The sequence below is a fragment of the Gobius niger genome (genome assembly GCF_951799975.1).
Source record: "Gobius niger genome assembly, chromosome: 6".
In the NCBI taxonomy this organism is placed as follows: domain Eukaryota; kingdom Metazoa; phylum Chordata; class Actinopteri; order Gobiiformes; family Gobiidae; genus Gobius; species Gobius niger.
This window is the reverse complement of record NC_136857.1, coordinates 10094005-10116222: the sequence shown is the minus strand read 5'-3', so window position 1 is coordinate 10116222 and position 22218 is coordinate 10094005. Positions and strand designations below refer to the sequence as shown.

The window sequence follows — 22218 nt, the reverse complement described above, 5'->3', positions numbered from 1 at the left end:
TTCTCTAAATATATTACACGTGCTTAATAGTGATCTGACAATCAGTGCAAATACTGGCCTTGAAGACATTAGTTCAATGACAAATGTGTTTTTGTCAGTGAGCTCGTCCTCCCTGTGTCTGTTTAGCATTTACCTCATTACTTGGTCCAAATGACCTTTCCTGTGACCTAATCAACTACTTAATTAGTTACCAAATGCTGCAAAATTTCATCCATCAAGTGACAAATTCTGAGGCACGTTTTCACTTAAAGGTTCTCTTCCTTCTTGCTCCTTCTTCCATGAGATTAGGGCAGCACGATTAATCCACAGTGAATCCAAATTTGTGTGACTTGTGTGATTTTTTTTGCCTTTAGAACCTGTAATCTGTCCATAAAAATTGGAATGCTGCCTCTTGTTTGCATCTTATCATAAATAATTTATCTCAAACAAACCCAGTTGCTTCTGAAGTTGTAGATTAGCATATAAACTCAAAGTCAAGTGAAGAATCTGAATGTGCAGGGGGGTTTTGTGAGCACTTACTCATTCACTCCACGCTTATGTTTAAAAAAATGAAAAAATAAAATATGTGCAAAAGGTTTTTTCACGTCCTCCAGCCAGACCTCATGTTGTTGCATGGACTTTAAAGTTCATGCATAAAGTTGATTCGGTTGCTCATTATGACGGCAGAAACTGCAGTGACAAACAAGTGTCTCCTCCCCTTGACCCTGACAGTGAGTTATTATTTATGGCCCTGCTACAGGAGCTCCATAAATCTTCACGCAATGTTGCTGCAGATAAGGCACCAGTCATTAATGTGGCGCCGGGACCACCGCCATAAATAAACGTCATTTTCTCTATGGATTTCCAAAGACAAAAGGGAATAAAAATGTCTTAATAGCCTCTCCACTGGAAAAGAATTATGACCACTCACCAGTGAAATATATAAACAACAACCAGAACAACAACAAGGAAGAACATTTCAATAGGACATATGTGAAGAAGAAAAAAAAGAGCCTTTTAATATTCAGGTGGAGAATTTGCCTTTTAATCGTCGGAATTCAGATGTTGTGACCTGGTTCAGCGTTTATTAAGCTCTTCACACGAAGTAGCACCTCCTAAAATACTTAAGTACTAACAAACTAGTGTCCAAACTTAACCAGGTAATTGAGAGTATATATCTGGACTTTGACAACTCAACTGGATAAGATTAACAAAAGCATTAATGTCAAAATATCCAATGGTGATTAATAGAAAGTCTAGAATTGCAAAGAACCATATAACCTACAGATCTATAGATCCCACGACTTTTAGATTTCTGTAATTAGTTTCTTAGCTGTATTTTTTACTTTGATGTGTGGAATTTTTCAATTATTGATACTGAACAATGATGAGATTCTACTGTTTATTCCTAACACAGCGAATAAACCACAGAGTTATGCCCTCCGTCTGAAATAAAGACATCAAACACTAGAATGTAATGAATGCAGCCTATTGAATTTGAATCTTTTATTGACCGTCTCACACAGCTTGAATGCATTTATATGTTTCTGCATTTGGGGTCGGGTTGAGGTTCAATCAAACTCGACACATGATTTTTCCCTTCAAGGCCTCTCTAATGAAGCGGTTGGCCGCTTGGTTGCGTCATTGATTTCCGTTTGAAAGGTTGTGAACCGATCAAGCATGTAGGGGCTTAAAAAAAAAATGTTTATGTTTCTTTTGTTTGTCGCCAGCGCCACCTCACCTGACCGAGAAGCCGCAGGACGTCCAGATGACCATAGATGAGACGCTGGTGTGGGAGTGCAAGGCCAGCGCCAAGCCCAAACCGTCCTATAGGTGGCTGAAGAATGGAGAGGCACTTGATCCCATGGAGGTAAGGGAAGACCAGGGAACCTGTTTAAGCAAGGCATCCATTTTTCAACAACACGAATGTTGCATAATTTTTACATTAAGGTGACCCAAATACAAGACAGAATAAGAAAAGGAATAAGAAATGTTGAGAAAGGAGAAAAACAGTGAGCATTTGGTGTGACATTGCACATAAACGTCAAGCCTTGTTGCAAATTGTCAGCCTCATTGCATAAATGCATAAGAACCAACTTATCACCAGGCACAGATCACGTCAGGACCCGGTCTAACAAGGATCTAAAATTGAGATTAATTTGACAAAGTATTGACTAACCTATAAACAAATACATTTGTAATGTATACATTTCATTAAACGGAAAGTCTAAAATTGCAGAAACCTCCAAGTACCCCTGATGAAGCTCCACAGTTTGAGAACCACTGGCTTAAGTCTTATGTTAAAGTTTTCAGGGGAATTGATTAAACACTTCAGAATCCTCATAAAAAAATGACTTTGATTGGATAAAACCAAACTCTCTATTTTGGAAGCCATTAAAACCCCCTCATCTCACAGATTATAGATACAACAGGATTGGACATGAACAAATTCTAACAATTCCAATGTTTGGCCTGGTCGAGCCATTTTGCCTCAGTGTGTCTCTTTGTCCTTTTAAAGTTTCATCTAAAAAAAACAAAAGTTAACTTCAAAAATATGAACCAAAAATATAGCCTGACTATTTTCACACGCGGAAAACAAACATATCTGCCATTGGTGAGCTCCAGCTTCACACTCCAAATGAGCTGATATTGGCATAAAAAAAAATGTGTATTTATAAAAGTCCATGCTGACCAGTGTGTGAACTCGAGAGATGAAAGTAGATAAGACTACAGCGCACTTAAATCATGCAGCTGTATTTGTTGGACTGATTTAGTAAGTAGCAGTAATGGCTGCCGCTTATAGACTTGTACTTGGCAGGAACGTGTCACTTTGAAAAGGCTGCATTTGCCTGGGAGTAAATCTGGCATCTGAAGTGGTGTGTGTTTGTGAAGGGGGAGGTTTTTTTTTCTGTTTTGTTGCAAAGGAGCCAAAGTGATGCCATTTTCTGCCTGTCACCAGCCAGAGACTTGACAATTCAGTGCTCTACCCTCCGCTATCTGTGCCTCTCAATTTTATCATTAAGTCAGCGCAAAAATGCCACATCATCCAAAATGCGTTTCACATTTCGGCGGCGTGCCTTGTTTTGTGCGACTGCGTGAGTGTGTAAGCTGTTTGCCTAAAAAGCACAGCTACAGAGATTCTGAGTCGCACAGTGTGTCCATGTTTGGATTGTGTAATGAGACCAAACAGGGCCTGATACTGTTTTGTCAAACAAGTTTTTTTTTTTTTCATTTTTTTTTTTTTTATGGAGGATAAGAAATCCCTTTGTTGTTTGACAACAAAGTAAGGGCTCTGTAAACAGTGTCAATCTGGGGTGTTTTAATTACAGACTTATACTGTCAGTTTTCTAATTTCCACATACAAAGCTTTCCAGCCGTAGACAAACATTCTTAATCCATCATCTGTACTGGGTTGTGTAAGTGTTGGGGATGTTTTGCTTGTGGGTGTGAGCCTTGGGGGTTCTACAATAGATCGCCTCCCTATAGATCGGTATATGTTGCACTTGCAAAATGTGGTGAGTCACAAATGAATCTCCTTGAGTCGAGAGGCTAAATGCAAAATGAAAGCTCACACAAAAAACAAAGCTTCAAAATTAAGTGTATATTGTGTGTGCAAGGGCCAAAAATAAGCTGCTTTATCACATCGAAGGTGAAAGCAATGCTCCTGTGTGAATTAGGCAGACACTGAGTTCAATTAATCACAGGTTAATAGAAAACCATTCATATAAAATAGGGACGACCAATTATTCCTTGGCCGTTTGCCTCTAGGTGTTGCACTTTGAATTGAATGTCTATTATACAGCACAGCACAGCGGTTAGTGCTTGCGCTTCACAGAAAGTCCCGGGTTAAATTCCCACCTGGACGGGTGGAGCCTTTCTGTGTGGAGTTTGCATGTTCTCCCTGTCTGCGTAGGTTCCATGTACAATAGGTTCCCCTCTCGGGCCAGGATTCCCCTGAAAAAATAGATTGTTGATCTCAGTGGGACTTTCCTGGTCAAATAAATACATAAATACAATGAGACATTACTATTTAGAGGCCTGCACTTATAAATAAACATTTAGTTCCACATGCATATGTCGCCATAAGGTGCATAGTGCTGGGGCATGATATCTTCAAGTGCAGATAATAACCATTTTACAACATCCGTTTCTTTTGCTTGAGCAATAGATTTTTAATTTTGTAATTTTTTGTTTCAAGTCTCAATTTTGTTGCTATATCGTCATTCAATTAAATAACATTGGGCCTCATTCATCTTCTTAAGAAACTTCTTAAAATCTATTCTTTCAAGGCAGTGTCAGGAAACTGCGCCAGATTCACGACACGTTCTTAGGGAAAATCCTTCGGAACTGTGTTCTCAAGTTTGTGAATCCAAACTTGGAAGCGCGTGCGTGTGAGGACTAATTAGCATATGTCACTGCCTCTGATTCACCATATAAGGACAAAAAAAAGTGCAAAAGGCAGCCAGAGGAGGAAATGAATGACCAAATATGAATTGAAACCTAACAATAACCAACAAAACCTTAAAATAATCTGTGCCATGTGCTCAAGGACCCACCTAAACCTTTGAATTAGCTCTCATTACAACACGAGTCAGTCCATTAAATAGATCCCATGCAACACTCTGCCCAGTTAGCTCCCTGAGCAGAGCGTGCACCTCGGGAGCACAAAGTCGCAGGATTGAGGCCCACGTTTGTCTTTCAATTAATGTTTATGCAGCGCATTTAATGTTGCATTATCTTTGAACGGCAGCATTCAAACGTTTTAGCAGTAATACATTGGTACATTGATGAAAGTAGACTACTGACTGATATTACCAACTTATTTCTGTATAAATTCATCTGTCATTTATGATGAGGACATTTACATTCTTGAATTAATGACTACATGATTTAATATGTACAAATATATATGACTCAGAATGTTGGGTCCCATAAGGAGCATGATCTTATACAGAGCTGGAGATTTCTTCAGTCCTCCAGACTGTTCTTAGGCTTTTTTTCTTACCGAGGGACTTTTTCAGCCAAGAACAAGTTTTGTGAATGCCAAAAATGTTCCTAAGAAGGCCTTAAGAACACATTTGTGCGTAAGAATGTATTGTGAACGTTCGTGAATGAGGCCCAATCAGAGGCTCGTACCCAAACCCGAATATTCAAGGAACACCAGCCCCAACCTGAGCACCAGGAAGAAACAGTCACATGAAACACAAACAAGGGGAGGCCTGGTTTTCCGCCTGCAGGAGTCCATCCATCCATCCATCCATCCATCCATCCATCCATCCATCCATCCATCCATTTTCTTCCGCTTTATGCGAGGCCATCCGAGAGATGCCCAGACTTCCCGATCCACACACACCTCCTCCAGCTGATCTGGGGGGACCCCGAGGCGACACCAGGCCAGCTCGGAGACATAGTCCCACCAGCGTGCCCTGGGCCTTCCACGAGCCCTTGTCCCAATAGGACATGCCTGGAACACCTCCCGAGGGAGGTGACCAGGAGGCATCCGAAACAGATGCCCAAGCCACCTCAGCTGCTCCTTTCGACGGGAAGGAGCAGCGACTCTACTCCGAGCTCCTCCCGGAAAACTGAGCTCCTAACTCGATCTCGAAGGGTGCGCCCAGCCACCCTGCGAAGGAAGCTCATTCCGGTCACTTGTATCCGCGATCTTGCCCTTTCGTTCACTACCCAAATCTCATGACCATATGAGAGTGGGAACTTAGATCGATTGGTAAATCGAGAGCTTTGCCCCCGACTCAGCTCCCTCTTCACCACGACAGACCGCATCACTGCTGATGCCGCACTGATCCGTCTGTCGATCTCATGCTCCATCCGTCCCTCACTCGTGAACAAGACCCCGAGATGCTTGAACTCCTCCACTTGAGGCAAGGACTCTCCACCGACCTGAAGAGAGGAAGCCATCTTTTTCCAGTGGAGAACCATGGCCTCGGATTTGGAGGTGCTGATCCTCATCCCGGCTGCTTCACACTCGGCCGCAAACCACCCCAGAGCGTGCTGACGGTCCTGATTTTATGAAGCAAACAAAACAACATTGTCTGCAAACAGCAGAGATGAGATCTTGAGGTTCCCAAACCGGACACCCTCCGGCCCCTGGCTGAACAGAACCAGTGACAAAGGGCAGCCGTGGCGGAGACCAACATGCACTGGGAACAGGTCTGACTTACTGCCGGCAATGCGAACCAAGCTCCTGCTGCGTCATACAGGGAACGACATGCCTTCTGCATGCCTGCAGGACTCTGAATGGAAATATCTCTACATGAGTCTGGAGTTAAATTGATTAAGATTAGGACTGCAAGCCCCATACGGATACAAATCCATGGTTACACAGAGAGGATATACAGGCTATTTACAAAACTATACATCTGTGTCAACAGTAACACCACAGGATTATAGATAAAAGCCAATAAATAATTATTGTCTGTGTTTCAGGAATTAAAAATGCCATTATTGACATGTTGATGCAGTAAAGGTCTCTACAAATGCATCATTATCATCAAAATATCTATCTACAGCTGCACTGAAAGTTGTTTTTTTCTTAATTCAAACAGTAGTATGAAGGTCTCTTCCTTTTGCTACACGTTTAACCACAGAAAGCCCTTTCTGTGCCACCTGTGCGTCGCCTGTATTGATTTGTAAATAACTGTCAAATTCTTTGGTCGGGTGGCCGAGGTAACATATTCCCTGTACATGTGGCTATATTAATGAGGTGGGGTGTTACCATTTTCAAAATGCCACCATCAACAGCGGTACCAGTAAATCAATTCCCAAACCCAAAGGTCATCCATGTTGAGAGAGCTGCAGAAGGAGAGGCAAGCCCGGGCAGCCATTTGTTATTTCTCATTAGAATGGATCAGTCCTGCTTCTTCATGCCCCTTCATCACACTATCTCTTCCTTAGATTTTTATCGCCTTTGGCCTCTCTGCTCCCTCAGTGAGAATTAAATGGCACAGAGGAGGCCTGTCACTTTAAAATGTCACCCCAGTGAAACAAGCCCCCTCTCAGGCTTGTACTTTTCCACTGCTCCTGGTCTGGTCCAGAGTCCACATTGCCCTCCAAAGCAAAGGTGTATTACTGTACGGTCAAATTCAGAAATGACTTATAATAAAGCTTGTGATAAAGCAAGAACTAAGTCGGAGGTGTGAGAGCCAACTGCTTGTAATCTTAGACTTTATGCTTTACTCCAAATTTTGTGAGATTTTTTTAGAATATAAGAAATAGTAGGCTAAAATATACATGACATATATACATTTTTGAAAACAAATTGAAGTAGAGAACACATGTTCACCCATGTGAACTTTTTCAGCACATGCTGATCACATAATGAGACTGTGTTTGAATAGAATAGTCTTTCTAAAATATAACACAGTAATATCTGCTATGTTTTGTAGGGCAGGTCACATCAGTGCAGTCGGAGGCCCCGGACTCGCCTTTTCACCGCTACTCTTGAGTCATACAGGAGAAAAGTCAGGCATAATTAATGAAGGCCATAGGCAGAATGGCAGCATTTGTCTGCAACGCTAAAGCAATTGTGATAGAGTCGCAGTGAGTCTCTGAAGGTTTCTGAACAGAGCATGGACACTGTGGCTCTGGCCCATGCACTTACACAGATCTCTTTTATCTGCGCCGTCTCCCGGGGGCCAATGCTCTGTGTATCCCAAAAAGGACCATCTATCATCCATTCAAAGTCACTCTCTCTCTCTCTGCTGCCCTATTCTGCTTAGTTTCTCTTTCTTCTCCTGAGCACACATACAACCAACTACTCTTGGCCAAATAAATGGACTTGACTTGGTGACTGCTCATCTCTCTGCGGGCCACCACCCCCTCTAGTGGCTGGCTTAGCACCAGGTCAACTGTGTGTTGGCTTCTTCAGAGAAGCCTTCTACACAGTGTCTGACTGGCGCAAAGGAACAGTCCTTGTCGTTTCAAGTGACACTGTTGTAATGATGGGGACCACAGGCGTCTGGCGCCAGGACCCTCCGGACCACTTTGTCAGTGACATTAAAAGGCCTGGCTACACTCAGAGGAAAAGATCAAGGGCGAGAACAATGAGCGCTGCCACACTTACAATGATGCCGCTATAAAGAGGGAGTGTGCCAAACCCGACAAAGGTCAAAAGGATGTGGAAGAAAACACTATAGTTTAGTTTTATTACTATTTTTTACAATGTTGTTCTATATAGAAACTTGTAAAACAACTTTGGGTGGGTGCACAATTGCATTTGGTTTGACATGCTTACACCACATCTCACACAATATAGAATCATTTCTATGCTTCTGCAGCTTCATTTAGATGAATCCCTGCGAGGTTTGATCGAACCACTGTTTGATAATGTCTCGGTGCTCTGTTACATCTATTCACCACGGGCCTATTACAACTACAGAAAATTAGCACAGTTTCAATTATAAAGCCCCCGGAGGAGGGAGAAAGTGTGGCTAAAGCTTGAATTAGATCAGCCCATTTATCAGAATGAACACAGCTGGTGTGGTAGTCCTTTAAGTGCATACATATAGCCCTAATTACAGACCTACAGGCAGTTTGAGTTCACCCCACTCATATTAATATGTTTAATGTGACATTGTGTTTAGGCACTAATTGGACTGGTGTAGTTTTTTTCTTGATAATGGTTCTTGGCTTGTTTTTAAAAGTTCATTCAATGGGACATTGTTTCAAAATAATTGACTTTAGTCAAACCACTTAACGCTTGACTGCTGCGGGACTTCAAATGAAACCATACAGAGGTTTTGTTCAACTATTCAAGTTTGCAACTCTTCACTTTCAATGAAAAGGATCAATTCTAATTTATAAACCCTTTAACACCGAGCACCCTCTTTCCTGTTCAGCTTTACCCAAGTCTAAATGCTTCTCGACTGGAGCTTGGAGTAACGTATAGGCCAGTGTGACGCCTCATTTGAAAGCTAAGATCAACAAAACTCCTCCATGCTTTTTCCTTGTTTTTGTAGCTTTTTGGCCGCATTTAGTTCTTTAGTGTAATGTAACTGTGATCAAGCCACAAAAATGTGACAAAACCCCTCAAAAATTTTGAAAAGCTGACAACAAAAAAAAGGAAAGCGCTTCGGTCTATGCTTTCAAATGAGGTATAGGCTGTAAGCTCCTGTCAAGAACCTTTTAGATTTGGGCAAAGCTGAACTGGGGAAAGTGTGTTCGGTAAAGACGGGGGGTAAGAGGAGAAAGAAACTCTAAAATTGGGCAACAGTGTCAAAGGTGGTGGTTGTCTTAACAGGAAGTTTAGCCTTTGGATCGCCGCTACGTCCAGTGTCCACTGTTATGTGAAGAATGTGTTAACAACAACAATAAAAAATGAACCAGGTGTAAGGTCCACATGCATGAATTTGTTTTTCCTCATCAAAATCAGTCACTTTACAACTCTGTACGGCATTTGGAAAAAGATGTCCAGGGGCCTGATTGGTATTGAACCCTGGGCTGCATTGGGGCACATATTTACACTTAGAGAGCGCCCAGTGGAGCGTGATGCTGCTGACACGAACTTCTTGTCCGACGCAGTTTGTTTGTGCGCTGGCAGGTTAGCGGGGCGCCCTCTCTCCTCTTTAATATGTATGTGCGCTTGTGTTTGTTACAGGACAGACTTCAGGTGAACGGCGGAGTGCTGACCATTAGCAGTCTGAATCTCGCTGACATCGGCATGTACCAGTGCGTGGCTGAGAACAAACACGGCCGCGTATTCACCAACGCCGAGCTGCGAGTCATCGGTAAGACACATATTTATGAATGCAACATGGAAGGCAATAGGTTATTTGAACAACGGGGTCTCAGTTTTTAGCTGTTGCTGTTTTTTATTTCAAGTATCTTCATTAATCATATACTTCTATCCTTTTTTATATATGAAAACCGACCTTCCAGTACACAGAACATACACCACACAAGATCTGAACATGTGAACTGAAAATACCCTGCATAGTTACACAATGATGATGCTTGTCTCTTCAAATTGTTTTAAGGGCTGAAACTAATTGATTATTGTAAAACTGTCAGCTCATTTAGTAATCAAATAATTGTTATCTGGGATCTAAAACAGTATCTACAACATGTACGGAGATAATAGGTTGAATCACTCAGACAGAGCTGGAATTACATCCAAATGTAGTCATTTTTATGATGAACCTATTCTGTCTTTTAAAGGGATATTTCAGGATTTTTGACATTGGGCATTGCCTTTTTTTTTTGTTCAATTCATGCAGTCCTTATTTGAAGAGTTTAGTTTAGTAGGCTAGTGCTAAGCTAGTGCTAGGCTAGTGCTAGGCTAGCGCATGTCTATGGTAACTAGAAGCCTGCATTAAAAACCTCTTCAAAATCATCGGGTAATCCTCCAAACGTTGCCATATCTGATTTGTGGAAAGCTCCTTTGTGAATTCCACGTGTAGTAATGCCGGCCACAGGTAAACTGTAGATCCGGTAACCTAGCAGATCACTCCGCCGCTGCGTAGTTTACAACCAGGAAGATGATGCTGCTCAAATATAAGTTCTTTTAAATGCTAAATGGTTATATATCAAAAATTATTCAGTCAACACAGACATTTGTTATTTGTTATTAGTGATTTGCCTCAGGTGCACTGTGCTTGGGTTAGACTGTTTTTAATGCAGGCTACTAGTTACCATAGACATGCGCTAGCCTAGCACTAGCCTAGCACCACTAAACTCTTCAAATATAAGGACTGCATGAAAAGAAAATGAAATACGTCTCCAGAAATCAACAACACTCTGGATAACTAGGAAATGAGGCCCTATGTCAAAAATCCTGAAATATCCCTTTATCAAATAACAAACAAAAGCATTTTGGGGCCTTTTGAAACATATCAAAGCCTTAAAAAAGTCACCAAATTAATGAATTACCAAAATGATCATTAGTTGCATTTCTAATAGTTTCCAGCAGTGTGTCAAGTGTGATTTTTTTTTATGGTGCCATTCTTATACCCAGCTCTAACATGGCTATTTCAGTCAGTACCATCATAATATAACAGTAATTATTTTGTATTTATTATTGACACAAAATCATGAAGTGTGGTAATCACCACGCAGGCTACTTATCCCACATCACAGTTTGAACATTTGGGAATGTTCATGAGGACAATATTGGCTATTTATTCAAGTGCCCACATTTTCAAACCAAATGCAATTCAAAGCTCTTCATGGACTTGTTTTAAGCACAAAGTTTTTCTACTCCTCTTGACATTTGAGAAGAGAGTCATTTGTACTTTTCTCAACATGTAGCGTCCTCATTATCAAACCGTGCTAAGTATAGACACAGAATGGAAATTCAGACATTGCTGTAAGTAGCTTGTGACTTTTTTGGACATCAGGGTTTTACATTTGGAGTTACTTATGCTTAGATATTAACCTGAAGAATCTTTAACATACCAACCTGTTCAGTCAGAATCAAAGAGGACATTGGTAATGTTGAACCTTGCTGTAAGAGGAGGAACATTCTGAAGCTGAGAGATAACCATAGCGCCACTTTTTTTTTTTTTTTTAAACACAGTGCGGAGATTGCCAATTCAGACAATTCTATGTTCAGTGCACTTCACGAGCACATGGTGACTCTTCTTGGCTTGTTTTATGTAACAGGTAATACAACACATGCGTCACAGTGACATAGTCTTCAAAATAACGGTTGATGTCCAAGGACACAGTGGTTAAAGCGGAGTCTGAGCCAAGATGATTGTCCACTTGTGTTAATAATGCCTTGGACTTGGAATGTAAAAATAGTACATGATATAGGCTCATTACATGCAAAGTGACATATGCCAAGCCTTTATTTTTTATAATTTTGATGATTATGGCTTACATTTCTTAAATAAAGGCTATACATAACTCACTTTGCATGTAGTGAGTCTATCATATATTACTTTTACAGTTTAAGTTGAATAACAGAAGTGAATGGACTTTTTCATTATATTCTAATTATATGACGAGCACCTGTATAATGCCTTTCAAGTTGTGCAAAGCATTTTACATGGCATTTCTCATTCACAGTTGTTCAGTTGTAAATTGAGAGCCAGTTTAATGGACAAAGTGTCACGACAAGGGACACATGACTTTATGAAAGAGCTGGGATCAAATCACCAACTTTCCGATTATGAGATTATAAGATACTGGGTGGCACATGCAATGGTCAGAACTTTAGTGTCACGGTTTGAGTCCCTGGCCAGTTGTGACCTCAGTGTGTGGAGTTGGCATGTTCCCCCTATGTCTGCTTCGGTTTCCTCCAGATGGTCAGTTTTTTTTCCTATCACTAAAAACATGCACATTAGGCTACCGGGTACATTACTAATGCACTTTGTTAATTATGGCTTACAGTCTATTTTCAAAATATTCAAATTTCTGATATGTTTTTTTGGGGGGTTTTTAAGTAAGTGTTTTATTGTCATTGTACAAGCGTACAACGAAATAGTGTACAAGCTGTGAGCCATGGTTATCAAAATTATAACAAATAAAGGCTTGATATGTCTCATTTTACATGATGATTTTGGCTCACAGCTTGTAAAAAAACAAAATTTAAATCCTCAGAAGATTAGAATATTGTGAAAAGGGACTATGTTGTAGCTCAAAGTGTCACCTTTTCATCAGCTAATTAATCCAAAACACCCGCAGAGGGTCCCTGAGACTTTACATGGTGTCTTAGTGGTTCAGTAGAATTCAGCACCATGGGGACGAATGCTGACCTGACAGTTGTGCAGAAAACCATCATTGACAAAACCTCAAAAGGTAATAGCAAAATAGGTTGCTGTATCAAAGCACATTAGTAGAAAGTTAGACATATGCATGATTATAGTTTTCAGAGGGCCCACATTTCTCTGTTTAAAATCTTTTTTTTTATTATTGATTTTAATGCAATATTGTAATCTTCTGAGATTTTGAATTTGGGTTTTTTATAAGCTGTAAGTCATTATCATCAACATTATACAACAAAGGCTTGACATATGTCACTTTGCATGCCATGCGTCTATATCATGTATAATAGTTTCACATTTTAAGTTGAATTGCAGAAATAAATTAACTTTTTCAAGACATTCCAAGATAAATAGAAGTCTCAAGATCAGCACTTTAATTAAAACCTCATTATCACTGTATTTTTAGCACTGCTTCATATTGTGTGCCGTATCTATATTAAACAAAGGTCGTGCAATTACTACTCCACATTTTTCATACTGTCACTCATTTTACTACGTTTCTCAGCCATCACTTTGAAAAAAGTGTGACTAATAAGTGATACACAGGAGAAAAGAAGCTGAAAAAAATGCTGTTACCTGCTGGATATCGTCAGGCAGTAATTGCTCGCTCCTCTCTTATTTGTGAATACGTGTGCCTGGTATTGGCGTGTTGTATGTGTTATGGTGGTGCGATGGCAGTTCATTGGCTCAGCTCTGTCAACGGAGCCAGGCTGTGCTTCCACTTTGAAGAGCATTGTGCTGAGTCGGGACGCATACCAAACAGCGGCAGACGCCGGCGCCCGAGTCATTAAGGCCTAAAGGAGCCGCTACAAAGACTGCCTCTCGTTTTACACGCGTCCAGATTGGCTTTGGAGCCCGCCTGCCTCATCCTTAATGCATAATGTCCGACTGGAGAAAATGCATAGGATTAGAAATACAAAACACCATCAACAATTCAGTTTCCAAAATCAATTTACCTTGCTTTAGATAAGTTGTTTTTTGAGGTATCTGAAAAGAATGCAAGAGGAGTGACCTAACTAATGGAAAGAGTGACCCGCATGTTTTTATACCTTTCAATAGCAACATTTTTCCACACAATTTTTCTTTTTCTTTTAGTCGTGCACCAAAAACTGCACCAAACACTTAGGTTGTCATATCACTCATACCTCTCTGTAAGGTTCAAACTCTTGTGTATGTGTGTGCAACATCTGTTACCTATCCAAGTAGTTAGTTTGCAGATATGCAGACCCTTGTTGTTGTAACTTTAAATTAATTATCAAAATTAAATTTAAAAAACGATCCATCCTATACCATCTAATGAATTTTGATTGGGTAAAATTGTATCGAATTTACAACCAATCAGAATTCAGCAAACAAGCCCAATGTTTGAATGACACGCCTTGATTATGTGCATGGTTCATTATTATTTAGCCTTCAAATAGGAACTCTGTATTGACAAGGACTCATTTGTATGCAATCTCCGTGCAATGTTTTTGAGACATCCATCTTTAACCACTTTCCGCTGTTATCTCTCCCTCACAGCCATCGCTCCAGACTTCTCCCAGAACTTGCTGAAGGCCCAAACTTTGGCTCGACTCGGCGGCGACATCTTGATAGAGTGCAAGCCTCGGATGTCTCCTCGGGGCGTCATTTCGTGGAGGAAGGGCAAAGAAGCGCTAAGAGAAAGCCACCGGTATCAACTTTTGTTTCATTTCATACAGCTTGCCTAACAAGCAGAAAGCGTATTGTGTACATTGTTTGGCTCATCTTCCTAACTTTGGCATCTTATCAGCTCCTTTTATTGCTCCCAGCTTCACTGCCAGACTGCAGTTAAAAGACCCCGCTATGTCACACAGTACCATTCAAATTGCATAACATTACATAGCTCATATACAGCACTGTGCCTGGCTTGGCTCAAAGCGGGTTTCTCCTCTGTTTGCTTAATGTAATTGGCCTTTCCTAGACTGCGGCACTGGAATCGATGCACTCTCCCATCAGCTCATTAGCAGCGTGTAAGTCCAGGCGGGTCGTTAGAGCTCGGGGCATCTGTGGCGATCCAGTGGCGGCTACCACAGAGACGAGCAAGAGGCAGGAGAAATCCCCAAAAGGACTGATCAATGGTTATCCACTCAACAACTCCCGCGTTCCTGTGCAATAGTAGCTGGACACTGGGGGAACTGGCTATAGCATCTTGTTTTATTAGAATCCTGGCTAAGTGCTGATCAATGCAATATCGCTGTGAAGTATAGACTGACAGGGAGAAGTTAATAAGACAACAGGACGACCACTAACCATTGTATACCACCAGTAAGGAGCTGGGGTTGTGCTTCCACTAAGGTGCTTTTATTGAAAATTCACATTCAGGTCAGGTTTTTGAGTGTTACATTGGCGGATCAACGGTGTTTTCAATAATTACACTGTGGTGGCTCCCCATATTAAATTTTCTCCTCTGTAGTAATCTACAAGTTATCAAATAATACTGTTTGTACCTACATCATCATAAACATATTGAACTACTCTACAGAAAGGACTGCTCTAACCATAGACTAAGTCTTCTGCATGACCGGGGCCGGGTCACAAAGGCAGCAGTCCAAGCAGAGGCCATGATACAAAGTTCACGAACATATACCATATTTTCCGGACTATAGAGTTCGGGAATGTGATGTCATATCGCTAAGCATTATGTGAATAGCAGCAATTGTAAACTAATGGAGATTTTAAAAGTTAAAATACTGGAGTTATTGTTAACATTAAAACACTTGAACACCACAGTAAGTTGGATGTATCTACCAGCAGTAACTGAGCAGCTAACAGAGTTGTTCCACAACTTTTTTCTCCAGTTTTCTCACTTTAGTGCGTTTTATGCTCCGGAGCTACTTACATGTTTATTTCTTCTTCAGTACGCATATTTAGGCTGGTGCGTTTATACTCCAGAGCGACTAGTTGCTTCAGGTCTGTCCACGGCTCATGGTTTGCAGCATTCATCCAGTATTAGCGTTGAAGTCCTTAAAAGGACTACAATTACATACTTTACAAAACATGCTTTAAAGTGCCTACTGAAATACAGTGAAACACAGTTCAGTAAATAAATAACATTGCTGGAAAAGTCACATGGTCATCTGCAGTAGTTCTCGTGAAGACATATTTCTAAATGCGTATTTATATTTTTTTCTGCGTGTGCTGACTGAGAGCTGATTCCAGGTAAATACTGCTTTGTTTAGCACTGTGGACTTCAGAGAATTTGTTTTGGGATGAGGAAGTGTGTTTATATTCACACCTGAAGCGAACCGCACCACCAGAGTCCGTTTGGAAGCAGACCGAGACCATCTGAAAAAGTGGGTCTCGGTCCGGTTCCTTGATCCGCACCAGGATTCGTTTCTTGTATTCACACCTGCATAAAAGATCTGGGCCAGCGTTAGACACAAACCCTGGTCCGTTTCAAGTGGACCAAACCGTGCAGGTCTGAATACACAGTCCGGAAAATACAGTATGTGAGAGTAGGAACAGAGATTGACCTATTGGGAGAGCGATCAGTTGCAGCAAACGCATTACTGCACTGATAAAATTTTAACCCAAAAAAGAAAAGAATAGATTCAAAGATAAAAATACTGTTCCACCATAGTCTCTGATCAACTCTGTAGGAAGCACTGGATGAGACACTATTTTCATCAGGCACATTTCTTTTCACTTCACGCAGTTTAGGCAGCGACAGGTCCAGAACAAACTGCATCAGAGTTTCAATGCAGGGCAGAAAGACATTTGCGCTGTCAAAATACATTGTGATGCAACTAAAACTGAGGCTGCAAAAGTCTTAAAATGAGGTTGCAATACCCCCTTTTGCGTGACTCGATTGCGGAAAGCTTCACCAGAATGAAGAAAGAATGAATAAAAGTTATCATTGCAAGGAATATTTTGCGCAGAATTACTTTTCAGGTTTATTCATTTCAGTGATAATTGCAGGTATGACTTGCACGCGTGGTGAACTTCTACAACAGAATTAAAAAACAACACCACGCCTAAAACCATATGGAAAAAATTCCATTTATTCAATTATATTTCCTGTTTGAAAACCTCACTGCACTTTTCCAGGCTCTTCCCAGCAGGGGGGCGTACACACCTGGCAGCACGTTTGGGCTCCTTTGAAATGGGATTAATTGTCCAACTGGCTCAGCAGCTTTTCCCCTCACTCATAGCTTTTGAGACATCCAATCTGTGCGCCTCGGGTTGGTGGAGCGTCGGTGCTGCCTCTCCTCTCAAAGATTAGATCTGATTGTGCCATTTGAGGACATTTTAGACATTTTAGTATATACGCCGGAAAAGGAATCATCCGCATTGATGAATTGCACTTATTTTTTTGTTGTTAAATGGGAGACTGGGCCCTGAATTTGTCTCGCAAGAGAATACACGCTCATAGATCAGGCACTGCTATAAACGCTGGATTTCTCATTTGTATTTTAGTGCCCTAGCCTCAAGTGTGCAAGCTACAAACAAGATGCTATAGGGTAATGCATTATTGCCTATAAAACCATTCCCCTGTTCCTGCCTCCTCTTCCTGTTTCTCTTTATATTAAAATGGCTATACTAGTGCTATAACAGCGGTGGCACAACGCTAATCCTTCCCACTGGCTCAGCTAAAACACTCGTAATTCCCTCTAATCTTGCAGGGATAATGTTTTCAAGGATGTGGAGCAGAGGAGGACAAATCAGCTAAGAACAAGGCCCGGATCTGATTAGTAAATATAATGAAATAAAGGCTGCAGTCATATACCTCCGTACTACGGGAATGTTTAACGTGATAGCTTCATCGTAAGGGGCACTGTGCACTTACGGCCGCGCAATGAGGCAAAAGTGCTTGCTCTAATTGAATTTCACCACTGACCACTGCCAGCAACTATCCAATGGATATAGGAAATGGCTCTCCGGAATATTACCTCACGATTGGACCACTGTGTTTAAGATTGTTATGTCAGACATTAAATTACACAGGCCCGTTGTGTTACGTGAAATCATTGCAGGTCCGTGTCCATTTAGCAATGTGGTACAGGTCAGTGAGGTAAGGTTAGTGTGGGTCCACCCTGATGAGGCTCGTATTTCAATTGGGAGTTGCAAAGCAAACTCCAGTGTATTGATCAGTAATCTATATCATCAGGGTGTCTTCTCTGCAAACTGCATTTGTGGTTTCTGATTCAGTTTTACTGGATACTTTTGTACGTTTTTGCCGTGTTTTTTGGGTTTTGCTGTTTTGCTGTTGTTTTTTTTAACTGCGGAGACTCCATAATGGTCCTGAAGAAAGCAGCTTTTTAAAGGTAAACAGCTAGCTTATCAGCTAAGCCCATTTGAGACCTACAAATGTCTTCTTCTGAGACACTGAAGAGGCACCAAGAGCCCGCCACACCTGCAGCACAGTGAAACATAAACATAAAAATGACAAACAAGGAGAAGATAAAAGACTGTTGTGGAGCGGAGGGAGCAGCGCAGGAGGAAGATAAAGGAGGAGGTGGAGCTGACCAGTGCAGGACACCACACTCTAAAACAGGGACGAGGCAGTGCATCGTTTCAGAGGATCAGAGAAGACTGAAGGCAGACAGCCAGGTTTCCTCCGGGGTCTCTGGTTTCCCCAACCTCCGAAAACATGCTGGTCAGGTTGACCTCCAGTGGCAGTGCGGCTCAGTGGCAGTGCGGCTCAGTCGCAGCAGCTCAGGACTAACACCTGAACACTATTACGTTGTACACTTGTCCAATGACAAACAAAGCACTTACTTACTTCATACCTTCTATAACCTGAAGATATAAAGTGGCAGGTGATGATGTTCTTTTTTTCAGGTTTTTGAACTCAAGTTAGCCACCATGTTTTTTAGGGTATGGACAAATTAAAAAAATTTCTGATGGTTGAGTCGTCTGTCAGTCATGCCCATAGACCGTTAAAAAGAATGGACAACTCCTCCTCACTCCTCAACGTTTGCCACAATGACTTTGAGGAGAAAATCATGGTGGATTTACAGACTTTTCCTACCCTGCTGTATCAAAGTCCGGCCCTCATTAGTATGTAAGATTCCTAAAAAGTTTCTTACGAAAACCAGCCTGGTTTCTTTAATTGTAACTAACCCAGTGTTATCACAGGAGGAAAGTCTAGCTGTAGAAAGTTTAGGAAAATTAGGCACCTGCAAAAAAGTAGTTTTTAACGTGTCTAAAGTGCAATGCTTTCCAACGATAGACTAGCGGCTATATGGAGGTTCTACAGCAATGGCAGACCAATGGCGGCCCCTAGTGTTGCCGTCACAAAGCAGTGCAGCCAGCGGCCATTGGTCATGCCCATCGAAACTTGCAGAGATAATATGTTCCGTGCTGTATTGCTTAACTCACTGATGACTGAATTCGGATAGTTTTTACAGAAAAAAAAATTCTTGGTAAATATTTTTGTCCTAAATATGCTGTTTAAGTCTAGACCCCAAAAAGACTAGCTGAGTGTGTATTGCTCTCAGCTAATGGGATCCATATAAATAGGCAAAACAACACATTTTTGTATGGAATGGGGAAAGAGTGGAGTCTGGTTGGCCAGGCTGACAGAATGCAAGAGGCTATGTTTATTTCCGTAGCTTAAAATTTAATATTGGCAATCATTTCCAAGGGGAGCAATGTTTTCTGAAAGAATAATATTGCAACCTCAACCACACTTCATCATAGTGGTACAGCTTAACTATTGCTTCAAAGCTAAAAGTACAATTTTAGTTCACTTCTCTTGGTCTCTAACATATAAAAATGTTAATATAAAGTGATAAATAATTCATAGCCTTTGCAGTTAACTCCAGCTTGTGGTCGGTGGACTGCAAATGCCGGTAGAAGCATAGTCCCACCTCAATAAACATGCCACTAAAACAAAGAGCTTTCCAGATGTGTTGTCGTCATAAAAGTGAAATAGATAAACACGCATTGTGCGGTAATATAGTGAGTTAATTATACAGCCCTTCTTAAGTGCTCAAAGGAATGTTTTGTCATTTACAACAACCTCTAGTTTTTGTTACACTGGAGAGAAGAGAAGGCAGGCTTTCAGACCACAGCTCACTTTAACAGCTGACCAATAAGGTTGAGCTTAAGTGCCTGTTTACTAGATCACGCTGCCCAGGCTTTTATGTTGGCCACAAATTTGCCCGCCGCCTTAATTGCTCCGGGTAAAAAAGAGAATAAAAAGGAGGAAGAAACTGAAAGCATTTTTGTGAGCAACTGCCACCTACGCCTTCACCTTGTACCATCCTTTTGTTGCGTTGTCAGAGAGAAATCCTGACACACGCGGCTGCACGGTTTAATGGCAACCCTTATCCCAGTGACATCTCATATCCATAACTCTTTATTATGGTCTATTACAAAAGAAGCCCTCAGATCAAATGGGAGAGGAGACCGTACCTCGGGCTCCATGCAGCAAATGGGCACGGCTAATGTATTTTAATCCCCCCCTCAGCCTTTCAGACGTACAGGTCATTTCTGATCATTTTGGGTGGGATAGGGCTGCCTTAGAGGGGTTCTTTTAGTCGGCTCCTCTACCTCAACCTCATTATACCCACTCATGTAGTTTAGAAGATAAGATAGGTGCTTTAAGAGCGGATTTACAAGTGAAGGCATGTATCAATGGGGCAATTAATTTCTGGGAGCTCAAAGTGGTCAGGAAATTGCTCCGCGGCCCCGGCTGATTGGCAATATTGAATGGATGGAAAGTAATTTAATTTGAGACTTTCTGACCTTCTGTACAAATGCCGTAGGGGTTTATTTGGAAAGACGTGCGTTCTGTCAATTGTTGCAACCTGTTTTCGGAAGTTTTTCTTTCGGTGCAAGTTGCAGTTTAATATGAGCACAAAGTTTGCAACGATTGTGACCATTTATCATCTCTAAATGGATAATTGTTACGTTTCAGTGCTTTCATCTGAAAGTTTTTTAAACAAAAGTATATGATTTCCAATTCATTACAGCGAGTGGCATGGTGATTGAGTGGCTTGGACTCTTATGTCACGGTGAGAACGTCCCAGGTGCGATGTGGGACCTTCTGTGTGGAGATTGCAAGGTGCCCTGTTGTTCTCCAGTAGCACTAAAACATGCTCAATAGGCTAACTCTAATAGATTATAGTTTTGACCAAACCAATCTGAAGATCTGGATTTGGATTCATGGGTTGGTTTTGCTGGCATGTTAGTTTTTGCATTTGTTTGACAGTTCAGCTGCTCATATGACATTGTAGCAACAAAAAACCTTGAATGTTCCGCACTGTGGCTTTAAAGTGAATGAAATCGGTCACATCGTTGACACAGTAAATCTAAACTAGACAACAAATTGACTAGTTAAAGGGTGATAACTTAACAGCAGAAGGACATGTGTAATTAGATGAGGGGGAAAATACTGTTCTCAATGGAGTATTTAATGTTGATGCAATTTTCAACATAATTGTGTGGGCTTTTAGCGCAAAACAACTATAATAAACAACTTTAACACCTTGCCGTGATCATAAATCCATCTTTAGTCCTGTAACAACAACAGCATAACAACTGTCAATGAAAAATGTATGTGCGCTCATGGGGCTTAGTGGCTATTGCTTGTTTGTAATAGCGCGGATAACTAGGCCAAATGAATTATTAGCTCAACAAGCGGCAGACATGGGGCCAGCTCGTGGGGATTCACTGTTAACAGCGTGATATTTTGTGGATTCCCGGTGGGATTTGAGCGCGGCGTCAGGCTCCTTTGGGAGATCAGAGCTGCGACAGTCACTGCTGCTCCAGGACATCTCAGCAAGACACTTAACCGAAAAACTGGCGACAAGCGCAGCTAAATATACAAGGGAGATAAGGATCTGCTTCTCCTGGGAGCCGTGTGTTGAAGTAATAGTCAAGCTTCTGTATTGATTGTTCATTAACAGGTCAGAATGGTAAATGGTGCAATAAGGAAAACATATTGATGTACTGTATATATGAAACGATAAAGTCAAGTCAAAGGATGTTTCAATTTCCAAGGCAATCTTCTTCTGTCTTTTTACTTACATTTTGTGGCTTAGGGCCCAGGGGAAATGGGGGAAGGCAGATTTAGCTGTTCCCTTTTCATGGTTGCAATAGCAAACACAAAGTGATTCATGTTTTTAATTGTCATTCACTCTACTTCTGTTGTTCGTTTTACTTTGCAAAACTGGTGTGCAAAAAGAGCCTTAAGCGAAGTATAGTTAGCTGATAGAGGTGCACACGCTGCAGACAACCATTGTAATTCATTCAATGAGAGCTTATAAGACAACCAGCAACAATGGAAGCTGAGGCTGCTCTTTACATTAGTGCACACAATAGGGAGGGAAACAACATGATAACCAGGATAATGAAAGATCATGCATTTTGTTTTCACATTATTACCAAGATCATACAAACTATGTTTCCCCGTAATTCCAAATCTTTACTGGATTTAGGGCTGGGTTAGGACAAATAAATTGAATAAAAAAATGGGTGTGCCTACCAGTGTTGAAGGATAACTTATTACAAAAGTAACGAGTTACAGAAATAGATGTCATTACTTAGG

At 41.2% G+C, this 22218-nt stretch overlaps 1 protein-coding gene across 1 annotated transcript in view; it reads left to right on the top strand.

Moving 5' to 3' along the window:
• The window catches only part of cntn3a.1 (contactin 3a, tandem duplicate 1), a 140684-nt gene that overhangs the window by 76940 nt on the left and 41526 nt on the right, over positions 1–22218 (top strand). The window contains exons 9-11 of the mRNA XM_079558591.1: positions 1710–1849; positions 9593–9722; positions 14223–14373. Coding sequence (XP_079414717.1) covers positions 1710–1849; positions 9593–9722; positions 14223–14373 — 421 coding nt within the window. The remainder of the gene's footprint in view (positions 1–1709; positions 1850–9592; positions 9723–14222; positions 14374–22218) is intronic.